This window comes from Pseudorasbora parva, chromosome 10 (genome assembly GCF_024679245.1).
Source record: "Pseudorasbora parva isolate DD20220531a chromosome 10, ASM2467924v1, whole genome shotgun sequence".
NCBI lineage: Eukaryota > Metazoa > Chordata > Actinopteri > Cypriniformes > Gobionidae > Pseudorasbora > Pseudorasbora parva.
The window spans coordinates 21,304,563-21,325,938 of NC_090181.1; the positions used below are offsets into that span (position 1 = coordinate 21,304,563).

Genomic DNA, 21,376 nt, shown 5'->3' on the forward strand with positions numbered 1-21,376 from the left:
CAGCTATTCTTCTCCATAAAGTGAATGGGATCATTCAAGACTTGGTGTAATTACTACTTACAAGCTTACATGCATCTTAACACACACACAGAGAAATGAGATGCATGCCTGCACATTTATGTAACCCTGTCAGTTCTGAGGCAGCACATTTTTGACTGTCTAAATAACATTTCCTTGAACAAACATGCACATGGTGTCAGTGCAACATCTTCTATAAAAAAAGGATGCCGTTGCAACAAATGAAAATCACACTAGCATCATGCCCAGCATAGCCATAATGCATCTGAACACACATGCACACAACCATGATAGTATCTGGCCACAATCACAGATCAGTCTAATTCCATGTGGAAGAGTTCTAGAGCATCCGGAACACCAAAGAGCTGATCTGGAAGAACCAGTCCTTTCCTCTCATTCTGACTGCGTCAGAAATAGCAGACTTATGAGGAGTTCAGCAGTCATCACTGTTCTGAGATCAATATAGAGGAAAATAAGGAAGATTATGGATCAGGCATCAGGAAGTATTGCAGCAAACCAACCTTCTGTATGAAACCTATGGGTTTGTGCTGGGTGGAGTAGATTAGTGGAGGTTAAAGGTCAAATCAAAGGAAGCTAAAGCAAGACCCTCCCTGTGCCAGGAACTGACCTCTGTCGGTGTGTGTAATATTTGTTAGGTTCTGAATTGCGTATGGTTTTGTAAAAAAAAAAAAAAAAACAGCATGTGAAATTATGCAACAAACTATTATAGTATGCCATTTGTTGTCACATGACTTCATGTTGTTGCACATCATTATTTTTTTTTTTTTAAGAGAGTACATTTATTCAGCAGGGATGCTTTAAACTGATCTGTAATGACAGTAAAGACACTTTTAATGTTACAAAAGATTTCCCTATCAAATAAATGCAGTTCAATTAAACTTTCTGTTTATCTAATAACCCTGTATCATAACTGCTGAACAGTCAGCTTTGCTATCACAGGAATAAAATATTAAAATATTTGTAATTAGGGTCAAATTTCAACAGTGCGATAAAATAACGATTCAAGGAAGAGATACAAATATTACTTGCAGTTCATTTTTTACAATGAAAATGGAAGGTCAAGTAAAGCACACAGTAGATACAGTATCTAGGGTATTATTCTTTATTATATACTCAAAATGTTGTACGTCATCCCAGTATTTCATCAATACTTTGTATGGTATACATATTAAATACTGCAGAAATAATAGCATGGTAGTATGCTATTCTGAACATAGCAATAATCACACACAGCCATATTATTAACACTTTACTGCCCCCTGCAGGTCGCAGAGGGAATGGCTTACATAGAGCAGAAGAACTATATTCATAGAGATCTGAGAGCTGCCAATATTTTGGTGTCTGATGAGCTCATCTGCAAGATTGCAGACTTCGGCCTCGCACGCCTCATCGAAAATAACGAATACACTGCCAGAGAGGGTAAGTTACATCAGCTGCCTCATGCTCTGTTCTGTCCTGTCAATTTCCTTTAGGGTTACATAACCAAAGAAGGCTGCAACACTTAAAAAGATGCCTTCTGCTTTAAATCACACAGGTGCAAAGTTTCCCATCAAATGGACTGCACCCGAGGCCATAAACTACGGCACCTTTTCGATCAAATCAGATGTCTGGTCGTTTGGAGTACTGCTGACAGAGATTGTTACCTATGGAAGAATCCCGTATCCAGGTAACAAACAAGCTCAATGTGCTTTCTGTTTGACCTCATTTTGATCTTGAATCGTAGCATCAATGAGAAATGCAATGTGAAATTTCTCACTGTTACTCCTGACCTTTCAGGGATGACAAACCCAGAGGTGATCGCAAACCTCGAGAGAGGGTACCGCATGCCTTGCCCCGACAACTGCCCAGAGGCTCTCTATAACGTCATGAAACATTGCTGGACGGAGAGCCCAGACAACCGGCCCACCTTTGAGTACCTGCGCAGTGTTCTAGAGGACTTTAACACCGCCACAGAGAGACAGTACCAGGAGCAGCCCTGCTGAAAAGATTCATCTTGCAAACAGCAGAATTTCAAACTGACAGTCCACGGGGTCACATTAAAGACCTGTATTGGAAAATGTCCAAATACAACTTAAGTGTTGTTAAAAGAACAAAAACTGAGATTTTATGCCTTTATATTATTCTAATCTAAGCGTCTTCAATAATCATGTTCAAACATGAATTTTGTCCAGGCTTTGTCCACAGAATCTGTTATGTATAAACCAGGTGCATGCATAGTTTTAGAAGAAGAAAAAAAGAAAGAAAAAAAAAAGGTAAAAACTATGGCTACAATTGATCCGTTCGGAGTGTGCTCTCAATGCACAAGCAAATGCCCTGCTTTGTGTTTGCCCTTTGAGTTAGTATTTCTGCTTTCTGTGCATTCTACTCGTCTTTTTATTTTTATTAATAACTGCATCATGAATCAGTAAAACAGTCCAAGAGATACACTGGCTGCATTCTGTCTCATTTCATCTATTTATTTAGACAGCTCATTAACAATTCTTACCAAGCCAAACAGTTACCAAGGAACATCACTTCCCAGGCATTGCCAAATTATATTCCTATGAAACAATACACACAGCCTTTGAAAAAAATATTTAGCATAAATATTTAGTGTCCAAGCAAATGTGAAGAATAAAAATTCCTATTAGGACAAATGATATAAATTTCAAGTTTAAAAGTATTTTATATAAATGTAACAAGGAAATCCATCAGTGTAGAAAATATGTAACATTAAACACACATCAAACGTGTTCAAGATGTTAATATATAAAACAGTGAACTTTACAGTACTTGGCTTGCTTTTACGCAGTCTGGCCCTTTAAGACTGAAGAATAACACTCATAATCAGTGCTTCATTACATGTCAGAGCACCGCCTCTCTTCACCTGCTAGCCAATTGAGTGGGCAGCATACTTTTATGTCTTATGTGACTGTTTGGCAGCAGTTATGAAAAGCATCTATTGTTCATGTGATGTTTACTTTTGAATTAGAGTTCACTAGTCTGCACAGCAAGTAGGTCATGCTGTTCTGTTGGGCTCTCCTCATTTGGATCATCTCCAGGTGGCAGTGCAGTTTCTTCTGACACCTGGACACGCACCTAAACCCCAAAATTTACATTACAATCAGAGAACAAAGAGAAGGCTGGCATGCCATTAAAACATAACCTATAACCCAAAATTCTGATTTATTTTGATCGCACTCAATTCAAACGTCAACCTTTTCTGCTTTTTTATTTTGTGCAACTTTGCAAGTGTTATCATAATTTTCTTCAAAAAAGTGCATATAGTTCTATTTACCCTCCTAGTGACAGTTCTTCTCCACGGACAGCGCATCCGGAGGAAAGACGTGCAGGCCAAGAAACAGCGGCAGGAGAACACAACCTCCACCAATGACATCAGAATCAATGGAAACCATAGGATTAATGTAGTACCCTGGAAAGAGAGATATATTTTGTCAAAAAAAAAAATTGTATGACCTTTCACTTGCTTATTTTACATGGGTTTCCTTTTTAGCAATTTATTTCCATGACTTTTGCATGAGATTTCTATGCATTTGTGATTACTTGATTTAAAAAAAAAAAAAAAATAAGAGCAATTTTAGCAAAAATATTTTAGAGCTGAGAATAAATAAATACATTTCATTTTAAAATTCCATGCTGAAAGTATTTATGAACGTGGAAACCCTTCATAACCATGAAGGAATATGCATCATGGCCATATTGCTGGATGTAAAGCAAAATTCATCAGGCTTAAAGGTGCACTATGTAGTATTTTTGCAGTAAAATATCCAAAAACCACTAGGCCAGTATTATATATTTTGTTCAGTTGAGTACCTACAATATCCCAAATGTTTCCAACTATTTGTAAATTGTGAGAAAATTGCTATTTTAACCAATGACCCGGGACGTGTCAGCATAGCGTTTGAGGGAGTCGCCTGTCAATCGCGTCATATCTGCGTTACCCTCGGTTTTATTTGGCAGAAGCGCTTTACTCTTAGCAGTGTGAACATGTCAAAGCAGTGCCGAGCGAACGCACAGAGTAACGTCATAACATAATTTTAAACGCACTTAAATGTATCTAATATGATAAACAGAGCTGCTTTACCTTATAATCATGACCGGAAAAAGCAGAAGTGCGCGCGCCCTGCGACTGCGTCCCGTCCAGTCATAATAAAAGTCCCGGTATGCCAGCCATGTGTTTGTATAACAATCGCTCCAGCAGCCTTGCTCAGCTCCTCAACACTCGGTCCTGCTCTGTTTTATACTACAGTATCGTTAAATACCACATGCATGAGCATGATTTCTGCCCGAGTCCTATTTTCCACCGGCTGTGAGGTGAAGACCACGTCCCAAGATACTGCTCTCACACTTGGCATCATCAAACTACACCTTTGTTTAGAATAGGTGCCCTCCAGTGGATGGAAAGTTGCACAGTGCACCTTTAAACTGTGAAAGAATGGTTGTTTGTGGGTGGAAGCCAAATCAATGCCTCAAACTTTGTGCTCCTCAAACCATCCCTGAACCATTTTTTCTTTGTGGCAAGATGCATTATCCTGCTGAAAGAGGCCACAACCACCAAGGAATATCGTTTCCACAAAACGTGTACATGGACTGCAATAACGCTTAGGTAGGTGGTACATGTCAAATAACATCCACAAGGATGGCAGGACCCAAAGGTTTCCCAGCAGAACATTGCCCAGAGCATCACACTGCCTCTTCTGGCTTTCCTTCTTCCCATAGTGCATCCTGGTGCCATGTGTTCCCCAGGTAAGCAACGCACACAAACTGGCCATCCACGTGATGTAAAAGAAAATGTGATTCATCAGACCAGGCCACATTCTTTCATTGCTCTCTGGTCCAGTTCTGATGCTTACGTGCCCACTGTTACCGCTTTCGGCGGAGGACAGGGGTCAGCATGGGCACCCTGACTGGTCCTCGGCTATACAGCCCCAAACGCAACAAATTGCGATGCACTGTGTATTCTGAAACCTTTCTTTCAAAACCAGGATTAACTTCTTGAGCAATTTGAGCTACAGTAGCTTGTCTGTTTGATCGGACCACACGGGTCTGGTTATGCCTGATTGAACCCTACTGTTCTCCAGCCACGTTTCGGCATGCACTTTTACCACAGTTAATCTCCAATCTGACTAAACATAAATAATATGGTTTGTTAAAAATAATGCATAAAACAGACAGGTTTTCCACTACGGTAGGCTTCAGTCACTGGATACATATTTTTGCTTCCCAATACATTACAGCAGCGATGAGAAAATTTCACTCTTTGTAAACTTTGTTCAATGCAAGTGCCATATGCCTTATCTCATACAGCACGCAAATATTGAGTTCCCTTTCAAGACTTGCACTTGAATGGACAAATTCACACAAACTATTGCAACGTGCACATCTTGGTGAGTATCCTACAAATTCATAGTCTGTTATGCCTTAAAAGAACAACAGTTAAGAAGGACTGCAAGTGTGTACAATATCATTGTACTGAATCAGTGAATTGTCTTAAATTGACAATAGCCTAATATTCCTGCTATCTGTATGTTTTTATCGTTAATAAAAAAAAAAGAAAGTCACACACTGCTCTTGAATTATTGGCTTTTACAGCATGACTGATTGGATTTATATACAATTGTAACATTTTACAATAAGATTCCACTTGTAACATTAAGGGTAATGCTGTAAAAAGCATTGTTGAGTGTTAATTTCAACATTTACTAATACATTTTTAGAGTGTTACTTTTTGTTTCAGTTTGAATATATATTTTTAACCTAATATTTATTAATACAATTCACATATTCATATTATCAATTTATTTATTTAGCCTTAAAAGATCTATTTATTTATTGATTTAATTTTATAATTTATTTTTATGGTTCAGTACCTTTTTGTAATAAAGTTACAAATATTTGAATTGTAATGTAATGATCAATTTTATTTACATATTTGTTCTTGGAATTAATTATTTGGTCTTATTTTCTTTAACTTTATTTTGCCCTGGACACAGCACATACCAAATATGAAAACCATGCTCCTAAAACCATGATACAAACCAAAACAATTATTTTTTTATATATTATATATAAATATATAAACTGCAAAACATGCTCTTCTTACTTAGTAATTTTGTCTTGTTTCTATTCTAAATATCTAAAAATTCTTAAATCAAGATGCATTTGCTTAAATTCTTATTTCTGATTGAAACCTTGTTTCTTGTTTCCATCCCAAACAGAAATAAGATTATTTTTCTCACCCCATTGGCAGATAATTTAGCTTGTTTTAAGCAAAAACTCACTTCAGTTTGATATTTTTCCCCAGAAAACAAGCAAAAATATCTTAATGTAATTTTACTTATCGAGTAAATGCATCTTGATTTAAGAATTTTTAGATATTTGGACTGGAAACAAGAAAAATAAAAATAAATAAGAAGAGCATTTTTTGCAGTTTACAAGATTGTTGTATTTATATGTTAGTAATTTAAATATTCCAATAAACAAACAAACACACACACACATACACACACACACACACACACACACACACACACACACAATTTTAATTACTGGTAAGTACAACAATCTTGTACACATGCTAGTAAGTTGGCATAAACATATAATTTGTTCCAATTGTTTTTATCTTTATACCTAAATGCATCACAAGCCACTAAAGCACACTAAAACAGTAAGAACACTTAAAATGCATTCATGAGACTCATAGCAGTCATCTGCTTTAGATTACACAAGGACTCATCAGACTGAAGATACACTGACTCACATAGATGCGTGTGGGGTCAAAGGGGCATTCATTTGTGATGCTGTACAAACTCATGTTGGCAGCCAGTTCGCAATTGGCAAACAGATTCTCCCCATCCAGATATATGACCCTCACTGTAGCAACACCGATTCCCACTGCAGAGGCGGCACCCAAAAGGGTAGCCAGGACACTCACAACTAGTAGAAACCAACTCTGCAACAAAGAGTAGATGTGTCAGAAATTAATAAAACATGACTACACTTTTGTTCTATTGAAAGACTGCTATTTTAAAAGAGAACATTTTGTAGTGGCAGCAAATAAACCTCATAAATAGCAAAAAATACATACATAAATGCGATCATAACAAAAAGGACAGCCTTAAGTGTGCACATGTCTACTCACCAGCAGCTGGTTTTTCTTGTTCTTTGAGAGAACAATAGCTGAGATTCCACCAATAATTGCCTGCAGGTTGTAACAAGGTCAGATGTATGAATTTCAGTGTGGATTCATTCAGTGCAAGGGGTTAGCTTATAGTTCTAACAAACACACCTGGTTATTAACTAGGGTTATAAATCAGACGGTTCTTCACAATTCAATACAATATCGATCCTCATATCCAGCGATACAATATTTTCCAATATCTCATTAAGTTCTGCGATACGATTACGATACAATTAGATTCAGATTTCGATATTATGATTTTATGTGCCTATTTTACACAACCAGTTACATTTTTATAAATTTCCAACTGCAAACTAAATATATAAAAAAACATTCATTTCAAAATGTCACATCCTGCACACTGATTGTAGCCTGGATGCCAGCCGAACTTGGCCCCGCCCACAACATTTGAGCTTGGGCAGTTCGGTCTGGACTTGATCCATAGAGGAGTGATTATGCCCAAACAGAAATGTTCAGACCAATCAAATTGTCAGGGCGGGCTTTAGACGATGATGGACAGAGGATAAACAGTAACGTAATCATCCACGTCATCAAAGGGGCTTGCCTTGGATTGAATTTGTTCAAATCCTGAACAGAGAGCTTGTTTGTATACACATTCACCTGCACTATTTCTCTTTGAAATGATGATCATGTTGGTAAGTAACTGTGTATCCTTATATTCTTTTTACAACACCGGCAAAGATTGTTTATTCCAGCGCGCGTGCAGACAGGGTTGCCAAGTTTTCACAACAAAACCCGCCAACTACTAGCAAAACAATAGCTTCTCAGGGGGTTCTCCGGAAAAAATGGCGTTTGGGGGGTAAAATGTGTGTTAATTTGGCATGGTTGCATGCTAAAATTTGCATTCCTGGGTCTATATATCACATAATTAAGGTTGCTTCAACCCGCAGACATAGAAAACCCGTGGAAAAAATACGCAGATTTGACAACACAGTCCAGTTGAGTTCTGTTGACATTTGACAACTACGTTATGCGTCTCTTCATTGTTCTGATTGGTTGTAGGTCTATCCAATTGATGTCTTTCCTGGTTCGTTGAAACACGCCCCATAATGACAGCCCAATGGAGTAGTATCAGACTCATATTCTGACTAGAATTGAGTATGACCACGTCAGGCTACCCTGGTTGGGATATCCACAAATAAAACATTCCCACAGTAATCTAAAGACAGCAGCTTATGACATTACAACAGTCAAGAAAGTAGTTTAGGCTTCTGTGTTAAAATGTGTAATGTAATAAGATATGCTATTAATTAATTCAATTATTTTATTGTGCAAAAGTATAATATGAAAGACTCCAATACAGAGCGGCAAAAAGCACTTATGGACATCCTGTGTGCAGAATGATGCGCTTGAAGCAACACGGAGTCAGTGCAGTGTCCTATTTTCATTGAACAGTTTCCAATTTCGGTGTGAAGAACGATTCATAGCGCACTATACTTTTTGTATGCAAAACCATAGACCTTTATCTACTAAACCACAACAAATAAATAAATTCAGTGGCCTATTTGTGCTCTGTTTGAGAAGAGTGAGCGCTCCTTTTTGCAAGGCTTTAAACAAGAATGCACCCGTTGGCGAAAATACATAGACTGACATTGTGTGAAAATGTGGGGAGTGTTAAACAAATGTGCCTCTTAAATATATAAATAGCCTACAGGTGTCAATTTTAACACATGCATCGTAATGTTAGACATTAGATCTATATCAATGTATTGTTACACCCCATCATTAACTTTTAACCAATATGCATTATAAAACATCTACCACATCACTGGCAACTGGATAATAAATCACAAACAAAAACCAATGTCCATAACAGAAATGTGTAGATATTAAAGCAAAACGTTACACTACATACCATGAGTCCTGCCACTAGAGCAATGACATTGGAGATGGGGTAGACGAGTTTCTGGCTCCAAATGATCACCTTTGTTTGTCTGAGCACAGCTCCGTGTACCAGTGCCGCCAACAAGAAGTTCACATGACCAACCAGCACCAGTCCCAAACCCATCTTCATCAGGATTTTGTCATCCTTCAGACTGCCACAACAAAGACCTACAGCAAACGCACACAATGTCAAGCAACCATAAACATGGAAACAGCGGGTCACTGAAGATAAAGGACCAGACACCAAATCATCAGATAAATGTCAAGGAACTATGTACACCATGAAATCCAGATGAACTTGTGACTACATGACTTCACTGAAAAGCAAGGGAGGTGATGAAATGCTGTCACGTAATGGAGGTTCTCACACATGAATTCCCACGACTTGTAGATGATACCTCCATGCATTTGTGATTACCAGATTTTGTGATTTTGTGATTACTAGAGCAATACACGGATGAAGAGAGAAATTAAGGAAATAATGAATTAAATATGTATTATATAAAATTTTAAATATAAATATTAAATCAATTAAAAGTCTATGTTGAAAGCTTTCTATGACAGTCTTCCAACTAGGCTATACGGTTTAATTTACTATAGCTTTGGTGGTAAATCTAGACTGTATTGTACACTTTCTCCCAGGCGATAATACCATCCTAACAGAAACACTCACATTATTGCACATGTAGTTCTGTTGTTTTTACTCAACTTCATGTTGTTGCAAACCTATATTACCTTTGCTTCCCTTTATGGCACAATAAATTATAGTTATTATATAAATGATATTAAATTATTATATTAAATTATTGTATTTGACATACAAAAACAAATAAATGATCATTGAAAATGTCAATCATCAAAGGGATGCAAACCCATCATTACCCACCATTGACAGTAGCACTGTCAATTAGGCTACTTGCTTATTTACTATGTATAAACAAGCACATTAGATACAATTATCAGATTTTACTGCTGATTAAAAATATCTTACTGACAAGCAGCATCTTACATTTTAGTCTTTTATCAAGTGTGGAGGAACTGTACTTGCATGAATGCAAATCACGAGTTTGGATCGGGCTTGGAGTAATTGTATGGCTTCAGAAGACTTGACACGTGGACATGAGTGTTAAAGGTTATTTTGGAAATGTGCGTAATAGGTTACAGATTACAAGTTACCCTTTTTAAAATGTAATTTGCAGTGCGACTATTTCAATTACTTTATTAAAGTAAAGTAACTGACTAAGTTACATTTGTATCATGCAGATGACACCTAGATCTACATTCACTCAAAACCCGGTGATCATATGGCGGTGGCTTTTCTGGAACACTGCATTTCTGAAATAAAAACATGGATGTCTCACAATTTTCTGTGCCTTAACAGCGATAAGACAGGGGTCATGCACATTGGTTCTACCAATCAGGTGCATAATGCCGGATCCTAGGTGGATGGATTTCCAAATTAAATTAAAAAACGTGGCGGTGATTTTTGATGCTAACTTAACTTTTGACCCTCATGTACAGAACACGGTTAAAACTTCATTATTTCAGCCTTATGTTGTCATTTTCTATAGCATAAAAACTGATCAAAACTTTTGTCTTCTCTCGTATTGATTACGGCAATGCTTTGTTAGCAGGGGTATCGAAAACTACCCTTAATAAATTGCAGTATGTCCAAAATTCAGCCGCTAGAATCTTGACAGGGACCACCCCTATTTTGGAATCTCTACACTGGCTCCCTGTCAGGTTTTCTATAGATTTTAAAATTGCAATGCTTACTTATAAGGCTTTGCATGGTCTGGCACCAGATTATTTATCAGAACTTTTAATTGTTTATAGTCCAATGCGTGATCTCCGTTCCTCGAATCTGGCCTTCTAACTGTTCCCTCAACTCGCTTGCGTTCTATGGGTGACCGGGCTTTTTTTTCCCTTGCTCCAAAACTCTGGAAATCGCTTCTATATGCGATTAGACATGCGGAATCTGTTAGTGTTTTTAAATCTCTTCTTAAAGCTACACTGTGTAACTTTTTTAGTTTATTCTTAGCTAAAAACACTTTGTTCTTTCAAAAATATATGTGCTCATTAATGTATATTTACTTCTTTCAAGTAGTAAAGTATTTTCGTAAATTTATAATATGCCATTGAAAATACATACGGGTGAGGGGTTCGAATGCTGGCCGCCATGTTGGCCCTCCATCTTGAAAGTGCATTAGCCAGAGGGACATACCCGTAAATTCAAGCTTCGCTTTTCGCTTTTTAACACTCGATGGGAGTCATGAATGAGGTTGAACTGGAAGCCATGTTAATCTTGGACTAAATCGGCCACCGTAGGAGTTAAAACGAAACCGGAATTGAGGAACAGAAACTAAAATTCACTGGATTGTCATATACATTTTCACCGCTAGATGGGGGAAAATATTACACAGTGTAGCTTTAAAACTCACTTTTTTAGACTTGCTTATAAGTGATTTTTTATTTATTTTTTATTTTATTATTTTGTTGTATATTGTATTTTTGTCATTTATTTTATGTTTATAGTATGTAAATTTATATTTAATTTTATTTATGTATTTAATTTTTTGTGTTTATCTTTTTACACTGTGTTCTTTTTTGTAAAGAGCTTTGAGAAGTTACATTTAAAGGCGCTATATAAAATAAAGTTTTATTATTATAATTATTATTATTATTATTATTACTTTTCTATTTTCCAGCACTGAAACACATTTTTTATTACTCGCCATGGTGGCAACCAACAGACAAGATCTAGCCTAAAGATTTCGGCACCAATGTGAATTGATGTGATTGGCAGAAGGGGTGCACTGCAAATTCATACAAGAGAACCAATCAAAAGCATCATAATAGCATCACTTTACTAAATGGCCTTTAAATGGCAGAATGCATTGTGCACATGAAAAACAGGCAAAGCAACACATTTATGTTATTCAGTATACCCAATGTTTTTACAGAAAATATTCAGATGCAACCTTTGTAACCTCTTTGTAATTGTTAAAATGTTCACAAGTAACTAGCCAAATTTGATTACATATTTTTTTTCAGCAACTGTAACTGGTTAGTAACATTTATTTAAAATGTTACATTTACTTTAAGTTATGAAATCTAGTCAGAGGCAGACATTAGTGGAGTATTTTTTTACATTCTACTCAAGTACATTTTTCAAGTATATACTTAAGCAGCGTTTTTCTTTGGAAAACTATTACTTCACTACATTCCAAAGCATAATATATAATGTCATACTTTTTACTACACTACATTTCATAAATAAAAGTTGTTGTTTTTTACTTTTAACTCTTATTTAGATTAAAAATATATTACTTTCTTACTTGTACTCAAGTAAAATTATAATTACTTTTAATCGAGTAAAAGTATACAGCACTACATTTTTATGTAATTAGTATTAAATGATATTCAATATGAAACGGAGTGCAGTAAAAATTAAAATTTTATGTTTTGGACTGTTGTGAAGTAAAAGTTTTCAAAGAATAACACCGATAAAGTAGGCCTACATATACTTGGAAAAAAACAATTACTTGGAAAGCAAAAATAATCCCCTACTGTCCTATCTACCTATCTCCATATGAACTTCCCTACTACTTCTATGGTGTTTTTGCTTTTATGCTCGACATTTTCAGTTAACATTAATAGGCCTAGTTGCTGCAGGGAAATTACCATAGCCTATTTATTAATTGTGCTCCACAGAAGAAATAAAGTCCTATAGGCCTATGGAAGGACGTAAGTGTGAGTAAATGAAGTTTACTTTACTTTACTTTACTTTACTTTACTTGACGTTTATTTATTTATTCGCTTTCACGTGTGTTTTTATAACTCTCATTAAAATAAATACAAAACATCACACGATAAAACACATACATAACAGAAATCAAATCTTCCATAACAAATTCATAAACAACAACAAAAAAATCTATAAAAGACATCAGGTCCGGAATAAACATCGAAATGTTCATGTTATAGGCTACTATCATGACATAAGTTGAAATGCCGACTGTGCTCATGAGTGTGCTGTGCTCATGAGTGTACTGCGATATTAACAGAAGATAAACATGACCACACCCGGACACACTCGCGAGCCTGTTCATAAAGGCTACTCCCACCACATGAAATCAACACTTTACTTAGGCCTATGTAAAAGATGCCCAACTCACCCGAATTCACCATCCTGAAGTCCTTCTTTCAGATTAAGTCATAATTAAAGGTTTAACATGTTGACGGATCTTCTCGTCTTACCGTGCCTCTCAGGCTGTCTTCCTTCTTCCCGTTCACCTGCGTGCATGGCCACTCCCTCTCCGCCCGTTCACCTGTGCTGATCCTGACCGCCCGTCAAGTGTCGCTGTCAACCCGCATAAGAGTTAACACAAGTTTATAGCGTCTCCAAGACCACTGGGTTGTCATCAGACAGTTAATATTTTTGAACACTTTTCTGGGCATTTCAGCCTTAATTCAGTGTACTTTGTTGACTTTGTTGATGTTATTGTGTTGTTACAAAATATTTCCTTTTGAAATAAATGTTGTTCTTTTTTTTCTTCTTTTCTTCTTTTTTTTAAAAACGTTTTATTTATCAAAGAATCCTGAAAAAAGTATCACAGGTTATACAAATATAGGCTAAGCAGCATAGTAGGCCTTTTCATTGATAAAAAAAAAATCATCATAATAGAATGATTTCTGAAAGATCATGTGAAGCTAAAGACTGGACTATGATGCTGAATATATATATATATATATATATATATATATATATATATATATATATATATATATATATATATATATATATATATATATATATATATATATATATATATATATATATATGGGCCCCGCATATATATCCCATATGTGTGTGTGTGTGTGTGTGTGTGTGTGTGTGTGTGTGTGTGTGTGTGTGTGTGTGTGTGTGTGTGTGTGTGTGTTATACTATATTGGAGGTTTGTTGAATCTATTAACATTTATTTAAAGAAAAAACATGAAAAATAGGTTTTTGTGTTAATTTATGAACGATTAGAAATAATATTTAGGCTACTTCGGGAGTGATATCTTATTCAAAATAAAAGTAAACCAAATAAAGAAACCAAACATTTTATGAATCTGAAAAAAAATAAGCCCAATCAGTAGTCAGCACTCACACTGGCGAGTTGATGAGTTAAGCCTGAACACCTGGACTTGATAAGCTGACTCTCATTAATGCAGGAACCTGCGCTTACAAACCTCCTCTCAGCGTCAATTTATAGGAAGGTCTGTAAGACGAGGAAAGTAGCTGTGTAAATTACTCTGCACTGATTCTTCTCTTAGATCTAAACTATAGGATTGGGATGGCGGCGGTTTTTGTCGTCTTTTGTTGCGCTATAGCGTGTCTAGCGCTGCCTGTTACATCTAACGGGAATGATTTTGATGAGAACTTCGTACCTGGAACAGTACAGGATGTCTGGCATGTTTCTGACTTTCCTGGCATTGCAATAGATGGACACATCTTGAATGAAGTTCATCTGCCTCACACTTTTGATGGGTTTGCATCTGGTTTCCCAATGCTGTATGGTAAACATGGTCTACTGGAGAGAAGAAACAGCTTTTCATTAAGGCTCATGGATGGTATGACATTAAAATACTCTTAATCTTATTAGACATAGTTTGTGTCTTACGGTTTTCTTTGTTTTTCTTTAGCATCTTGGAGTGGTCCAGCTGATACTAATGTGTTCCTCAAAGGAGAGCAGTTGTACCTGCAGGTGTCTGCCTCCCCTAACCCTGGTCAACAGCTTTATGTTCAGTCCTGCCATGCTTCTTCCTCTCCAAACCCTGCTGACAAACCTGATGTCTCCCTTATCATTAACAAAGGGTAGCTCAACTCTGCAAACATTGTTTTCTATGCTCTCGTTCTCTCAAATAACTCTTGATTTTTGTTTACAAGATGTGTGGCTTCCAAAGAGTCTTTGGTGAAGTTTGTGTTGCAAAGGAGTGACCGAGTCAATTTGGTGGTTCGTACGTCCAGTTTAAAGTCTTCTGAGGTGAGTTCATTCCCAGTTAAGAATATTACAATCCTACATATTGACAGTACCTTGATTTGTAAAACACATGTTTGCTTTAGATTTATCTTCACTGCAGAGTCTATCTTTCTAATGAGGGTCTGACCTCTGTCACTAAATTCTGCAACTACAACAAGCTCAAATCAAGGTAAGCGTTTGAATCCGCTCTTCCTTATTTTGTCTTTGTCTTAATGGGCTTTTGGAACTTAAATATTGTTGTTTTCAGATGGGTTGACCTGGGTGGCCAAACCTCCGTATGTGATTGTTGTGGTAAAAGGTGCAGAAGCGTGGAGCATGCAGAACTTCCTGGTTAGTATTCTGACATGAGCTGGAACTCAAATGAGCAAAAGAGGACTCATGTCACCTCAGGGGAAAAATTAAGGATGGCTTGCTGAGTGTTTTAGGCCAGTTGATTGTATCGCTTGCCATTTTTAATATTACATTTTTCCTTGCCAGTTCCAAATTGATTCTTTCTGTGGCATTACAGATTTTGCAGATGATTTTAGAAGCTGCTAGCTGGCTAATTCTGTGGTGACAATTGCTTGAGTAAAAATGCCTTCAAACCAAGCAGTAATGTTTTGTTCCATTTCCAGTAAAGACCTTTATGAAGGTCTATAGTTACTTTAGTTTCCAGCCTATTTAATTTTTTGTAAATCTTAGTTATTCACAATATGAAGGCATGTGAATAACTTTCTGAATATAAGACTTATTTGTTACACTTTGAGGTCTCATTTGTTGGGCCTAAGTGAACTAAAGCTATCAATTAGTGTGTGGCACTTAATCTTTTTGTTAAATACATTTCTACACTGCTCATTAGTTCACCGTACATTAATGTGGAACACATGGTTTTGAAAATCTGTTAGTAAATGTTGATGTTGCATTTGAACGTTAGTTCACCTAAAAATGAGAATTGTCACTAATTCACCCTCATGTTGTTCCAAACCTGCAAGACCTTTGTTCACCTTCAGAACACAAATTAAGATCTTTTAAATTGGCGCGCTCTGACCCCTCTGCACTTTTTAAGGCCCAGAAAGTAAGTGAAGACCATAAGTGTGACGAGATCTCTTCGTTTGTGTTCTGAAGCTCAATGAAGGTTTGGAACATGAGGGCACGTAATGACTGCATTAATTTGTGGGTGAAATAGCCTTTTTTAAAACTCTGATTCATGTGAACAAGGGGAAACCTTATTTTGATACTAATATTTCTAGCTAATCTCAAGAAGCTTTGCTAGGACTTAAACCGCTCATTCACTAAGTATTAATACTACTGAGGGCCAAAAAAAAAAAAGCTTGAGCACTGTTTTGCTTTGAAATGAATTTCCACTGTTTGTGTTACAGGTTCTATAGACTTGAGTGCAGTAGTAAGCACTGGCATGCTAATTATTAAGGATCAACAAGTTGAACCACAGGCCACATCACTGCCGCTGTCAGACAACAGCGCTAACAAGTCCAGCCCTACAACCAGTAACTTGTCTGATAAAAGATGGATCGTGGCAGGTGCCTCTTTCTCTGGAAGTTCAAAGCAAGACACTGGGAGTGTCTCCCCCTGGCCTGTCCAGCCTGGTTTTGGAGGAGGTCTGGTCATCATCAGCCAGGGACTAGGAGGGGATATGTCAATGTGGCTACCAGAAATCATGGAGCTTGCGCTGCCACAGGTGGTGGAAGCTGACTATCCAGAATATCCTGTGGTTGCCGTAACCCTTCAACGCGATGAACCCTTTAGAAAGCTGAAACCAGATGAAACGACTTTTGAGACTAGTCAGATGGTTGCTGTTGATGAAGAAAAAGCTAAAGTAGAAGCTGTGGATTCACATGATGTTGCAGAGAACAGCTTGGCCATGTGGCATCTTAATGACGTTGCCCACTTGGATAAGACCCAGGAAAAACCCATTGTGACAGTAGTGCCTCATCTAGAGAAGCCTCAACTCCATTTTGACTCTGAACTTGACCTTCCTTCTAATGACCCAGCACTGGTAAACCCTACACAGGATAAGCTCTCAGAAAGTGCTGAGGATAAGGATGAGGTTGTTTTCAGACATGCCGAGATGGTATTTAAAAGCTCTAAAGGAGCCAAATTATTGGAGCCGGTTCTCTACTCTAAACTAAGTTTGAAACGAGCTGCAGATGGATCAAGTTCTCTCAATTATGAAGAACAGAAAAGGCCCAGCATAAGAAAACAAGATGACAAGACTCTCCAAATGGAGAGGGATGGTGAGACAAGCCAAAAGGATGAGCAGATGCAGGATGCCTCTGAACTCAAAGGTCTGGTTTCATCCATATTAGATCAACTGAAGTCAACTGGCTGGTGATTTATAATTTTAAATGGTCCAGCAATGACCCATGTTCTATCATGCTTCTGGTGTGACATGATTTACTAATTTCAACTCGAATAAAATATTTTTTCACCCCTACCTTTTGTCATTTTTATTACTTGGATTTTCAGTACTTTTTTTTTTCTTTTTTTTGGGGGTGGGGGTTTGCATACATTTAGGTAGAAAAAGGGACTTCAAATATAGGTGCTTGGTAATTCAGGTAAAAAAAGATTTTATATATCATGAAATGTAGGCTAGCTGTTCACTTTTCACATGGCTCTCTTACTACCTTAAAAAGCAAACACTAAAGGTGCTTTATAAAGGTTAGTGTTTAGAATTTTGACATCACTTGTCAAAGGACAAATTTATTGAACAAATCTCAGACCACCTAATGTCTGGAGTAGTTCAATATCAGAAACTAATTTGCAATTCCATTTCTCTGTAATATTCCAATGCTCGTTTCCAAAACAGCCTCTACTTTAAGTAGACAATACTTTCTAAGTCTCTTGTCAACGAATGTCAGATGTTCTTGTTTACCAGTTACGTGTTTTACCTTGCTTTTTTTTAACACTTGCACTAATGCTTAACCTCACTGTAAAAAGTAAGGCCTTACACAGCCAAGTTGATTTGACAAGTAATTTCATCTTAAAAGTGCAATGTGTAAAGGCTTACATTTTTCTTGTAAGTTTGCAAATTGCAACTGCTCAACCATCTGTTTCGAAGTACAGGGAAGCTACGGTGGCCAACACGGGACAAAGATGTCATCCGTGATGGCAAAGAGCAACTAGGGCTCTGTAGAGCAGTTTGTCTGTTCAGAGAAATTTGTGTTCTAGAAACATGGCACAAAATAGTACTGGCTCATTCTGAGGTAATATAATGGTTCTGATTGTATAATTAGAATATCAAAGTTCATTTATTTCACTAATTCCTTTCAAAAAGTGAATGGAATTTTCGTATACTTGTATATTGTGTTCATTCATTACACACAGACTGATATATTTCAAATGTGTATTTCTTTTCATTTTGATGATTATGACAATTGAGGAAAATGCCAAATTCAGTATCTCAGAAAATTAGAATTACTTAAGACAAATACAAATAAAGGATTTTTAGAAATCTTGGCCAACTGAAAAGTATGAGCATGTACAGAACTCGATATTTAGTTGGGGCTACTTTTGCCTTTGAGTTCCTGCAGTAATGCGGCGTGGCATGGAGTCGATCAGTCTGTGGCACTGCTCAGTGCTTTCCAGTTTATTTTTATTATGCTCTTCACTCGCTTCCCTCTGTCCCGTTCACTCGGATGTCTCATTGCTTATGTTGCATATAGTGCCCACTACAGGTGGAAACTTTGCAATGGACTGAACTGGAACGCCCTAAGCCCTTGATCACTTGCAATCCACTATGGAGTGTATTTATTATTTAGCTGCCTGAAGTGTACATATGAAGTAGACTCGCTCCTTCGGTCTAAATCGGAAAAAAAAGTGTCTGTCCATATAAACTTCCCTTTTCCACTTCATGAAGTGGAACAAGCTTATGACGGTGGGGATTCCTCCGAGGGGAAGTGCTAGGGAAGCCGCAGGTGTGTCTCTAAAAGTGGAGTGTAACGCAGCACAGGTGTTATGAGAGCCCAGGTTGCTCTAGTGGCCTTCAGCTCTTCTGCATTTTTGGGTCTGGCATATCGCATCTTCCTCTTCACAATACCCCATAGATTTTCTATAGGGTTAAGGTCAGGCAAGTTCGCCGGCCGATTAAGAACCATGGGATACAAAGGTCTTTAAGCCAGGTACTGGTTGCTTTGGCTCTGTGAGCAGGTGCCAAGTCCTGTTGGAAAATGAAATCTGCATCTCCATAAAGTTGGTCAGTGGAAGCATGAAGTGCTCTAAAACTTCCTGATATACGGCTGCGTTAAACTTGGACCTCAGAAAACACAGTGGACCAACACCAGCAGATGAGATGACACCCCAAACAATCACTGACTATGGAAACCTTACACAGGACCTTAAGCAAAGTGGATTGTATGCCTCTCCTCTCTTCCTCCAGACTCTGGGACCCTGATGTCTAAAGGAAATGCAAAATGTACTTTCCTTAGAGAACATAACTTTGGACCACTCAGCAGCAGTCCAGTCCTTTTTGTCTTTAACCCAGGCGAGATCCTTCTGACGCTGTCTGTTGTTTAAGGCTTGACAAAAGGAATGCGACAGCTGAAACCGATGTCTTGCATTAGTCTGTGCGTAGTGGTTCTTGAAACACTGACTCCAGCTGCAGTCCACCCTTTGTGAATCTCCTCCACATTTTTGAATGGGTTTTTTTCACAATCCTTTCCAGGTTGCGGTTATCCTTATTGCTTGTACACTTTTTTCTACCACATATTTTTCTTCCCTTTACCTATTAATGTACTTGGACACAGAGCTCTGTGAGCAGCCAGCCTCTTTTGCAATTACCTTTTGTGTATTGCCGTCCTTGTGCAAGGTGTCTGGTCGTCTTTTGGACAACTGTCAAGTCAGCAGTCTTTCCCATGATTGTGTAGCCTATACAGAACTAGACTGAGAGACCATTTAAAGGCCTTTGCAGGTGTTTTGAGTTAATGAGCTGATATGAGTGTGGCACCAGGTGTCTTCAATATTGAACCTTTACACAATATTCAAATTTTCTGAGATACTGAATTTGTTTTTGTTTTTTAGAGTTGTCAGTTATAATCAAAATTAAAAGAAATAAACATTTGTAATATATCAGTCTGTGAATTAATATAATATACAAGATTCACTTTTTAAAGCCGGGTGCACACTGTGCGATTTTGGCCACGATTTGGCCGTCTAAGACAAATTTTGAAAATCCTAAAAGATTCCTCTGATCCTAGGCTAAAATCTGACGTCTTTGATCGTTAGTTTCACTGGCAGCCGATTAAGACCACTGCGATCAAATTTTACCTCAGACGAAATTCTGGCAGTGTCAGAAGATTTGGCACACAATCCTGCAGTGGGACTTCTCCTACGATGACCGTCAAATATCTCGGTTTTTCAAGACAAACTATGACCGAAACTAGAGAGCTAGAAATTTCTTTGTAGCCAGCATTTCAGTCCCGCGTGTAATGCAGCTCACTGTCACCGAGCGCGTCATTCATTGACGAGTTTTCTTGTGCGCGTCCGTTTTTAGCGTACCTTCACTATCGTGCAGTCTGACATTAATGCCAACTGAGATCTTACAGTGTGACATGGCTTACATCGGGGATCATGTTCGTACAAGGAACATTCGCAAAGGATTTTGAAAAATCGCACTGTGCAAGACCCATAAATGAAATCAGTGGGGGAAAAATCAACTTTTTGATGATATTCTAATTAAATGACCAGCGCCTGTAGTTAGGCTATATTGCGTTTCTGTTAATATAGTATGCTCAAATATTACACACTGCACCTTTAAGTTACTAAACTGACTTAAACGGGTTAAAAAATAAAGCTGAAAATTGCTTTACTTCATTAAGTAATATAAACATATGTTTACATTTACAGGAAAATATAAATCACTGCAAATGTCAAGGGAAGCTTAGTGCCCGGTAAACTTGCTTTTCTTTTTCTGATGTGCACATTTTTGCAAACCATGACATTAATAAAATATCAGGTCAGAGAACTATGTGAGGTTTCATTATTTTTATTTACACTCTCAGAAAAAAAGTTATAACCCCTTAATGGTACATATTAGTACCTTAATAGGTACATATCAGTGAGTGCGAATTAGTACCTTAAAGGTACAAATTAGTACCTTTTCGGTTTTGTATCTTAGGGTTTTTTTCTGACAGTGTATAAATCTTTATGATCCAATAAATGTGTGTCATTATTTTGAAAATGACAAATGTTCACGTAAAAGAAACCTTGTGCTGTAGACTGCTGCACCCAG

General features: G+C 37.3%; 3 protein-coding genes across 5 annotated transcripts in view; 2 read left to right on the forward strand and 1 right to left on the reverse strand.

Moving 5' to 3' along the window:
- The window catches only part of lck (LCK proto-oncogene, Src family tyrosine kinase), a 34,475-nt gene extending 32,010 nt beyond the window's left edge, over positions 1-2,465 (forward strand). For both annotated transcript variants that reach the window (XM_067455465.1, XM_067455464.1), the window contains exons 11-13: positions 1,305-1,458; positions 1,574-1,705; positions 1,816-2,465. In XM_067455465.1, coding sequence (XP_067311566.1) covers positions 1,305-1,458; positions 1,574-1,705; positions 1,816-2,021 — 492 coding nt within the window. In that variant the 3' untranslated portion in view covers positions 2,022-2,465. The remainder of the gene's footprint in view (positions 1-1,304; positions 1,459-1,573; positions 1,706-1,815) is intronic.
- A 150-nt stretch (positions 2,466-2,615) lies between these two features.
- tmem54a (transmembrane protein 54a) lies at positions 2,616-13,499 on the reverse strand. Of its 2 annotated transcripts, none has more exons than XM_067455468.1 (6): positions 13,385-13,499; positions 9,096-9,292; positions 7,181-7,240; positions 6,800-6,991; positions 3,317-3,451; positions 2,616-3,117 (listed from the first exon to the last, which is right to left on the reverse strand). In XM_067455468.1, exons 1-6 carry the CDS (start codon positions 13,428-13,430, stop codon positions 3,007-3,009), a joined length of 741 nt encoding a protein of 246 aa, XP_067311569.1. In that variant the 5' UTR covers positions 13,431-13,499; the 3' UTR covers positions 2,616-3,006. The 2 variants fall into 2 exon arrangements, with proteins under 2 accessions (XP_067311569.1, XP_067311570.1); XM_067455469.1 differs by having other exon boundaries at positions 13,303-13,427.
- An 870-nt stretch (positions 13,500-14,369) lies between these two features.
- zpcx (zona pellucida protein C) lies at positions 14,370-17,584 on the forward strand. The gene is made up of 6 exons (XM_067454586.1): positions 14,370-14,743; positions 14,816-14,987; positions 15,060-15,156; positions 15,237-15,322; positions 15,401-15,483; positions 16,512-17,584. Exons 1-6 carry the CDS (start codon positions 14,467-14,469, stop codon positions 17,480-17,482), a joined length of 1,686 nt encoding a protein of 561 aa, XP_067310687.1. The 5' UTR covers positions 14,370-14,466; the 3' UTR covers positions 17,483-17,584.
- The last annotated feature ends 3,792 nt before the right edge of the window (positions 17,585-21,376 follow it).

What these genes read in the sequence shown, in the direction of transcription:
- tmem54a (XM_067455468.1), bottom strand. Translation starts at nt 13,430, where the DNA reads ATGCACGCAGGTGAACGGGAAGAAGGAAGACAGCCTGAGAGGCACG. An exon ending in AAGACAGCCTGAGAGGCACG is followed by an intron (nt 9,293 to 13,384) that starts GTAAGACGAGAA and finishes CGTTTGCTGTAG; the next exon opens with GTCTTTGTTGTGGCAGTCTG. An exon ending in ACAAGAAAAACCAGCTGCTG is followed by an intron (nt 6,992 to 7,180) that starts GTGAGTAGACAT and finishes TCTTTGTTGCAG; the next exon opens with AGTTGGTTTCTACTAGTTGT.
- zpcx (XM_067454586.1), top strand. Translation starts at nt 14,467, where the DNA reads ATGGCGGCGGTTTTTGTCGTCTTTTGTTGCGCTATAGCGTGTCTAGCG. An exon ending in TCCCTTATCATTAACAAAGG is followed by an intron (nt 14,988 to 15,059) that starts GTAGCTCAACTC and finishes TTTGTTTACAAG; the next exon opens with ATGTGTGGCTTCCAAAGAGT. An exon ending in TACAACAAGCTCAAATCAAG is followed by an intron (nt 15,323 to 15,400) that starts GTAAGCGTTTGA and finishes TGTTGTTTTCAG; the next exon opens with ATGGGTTGACCTGGGTGGCC.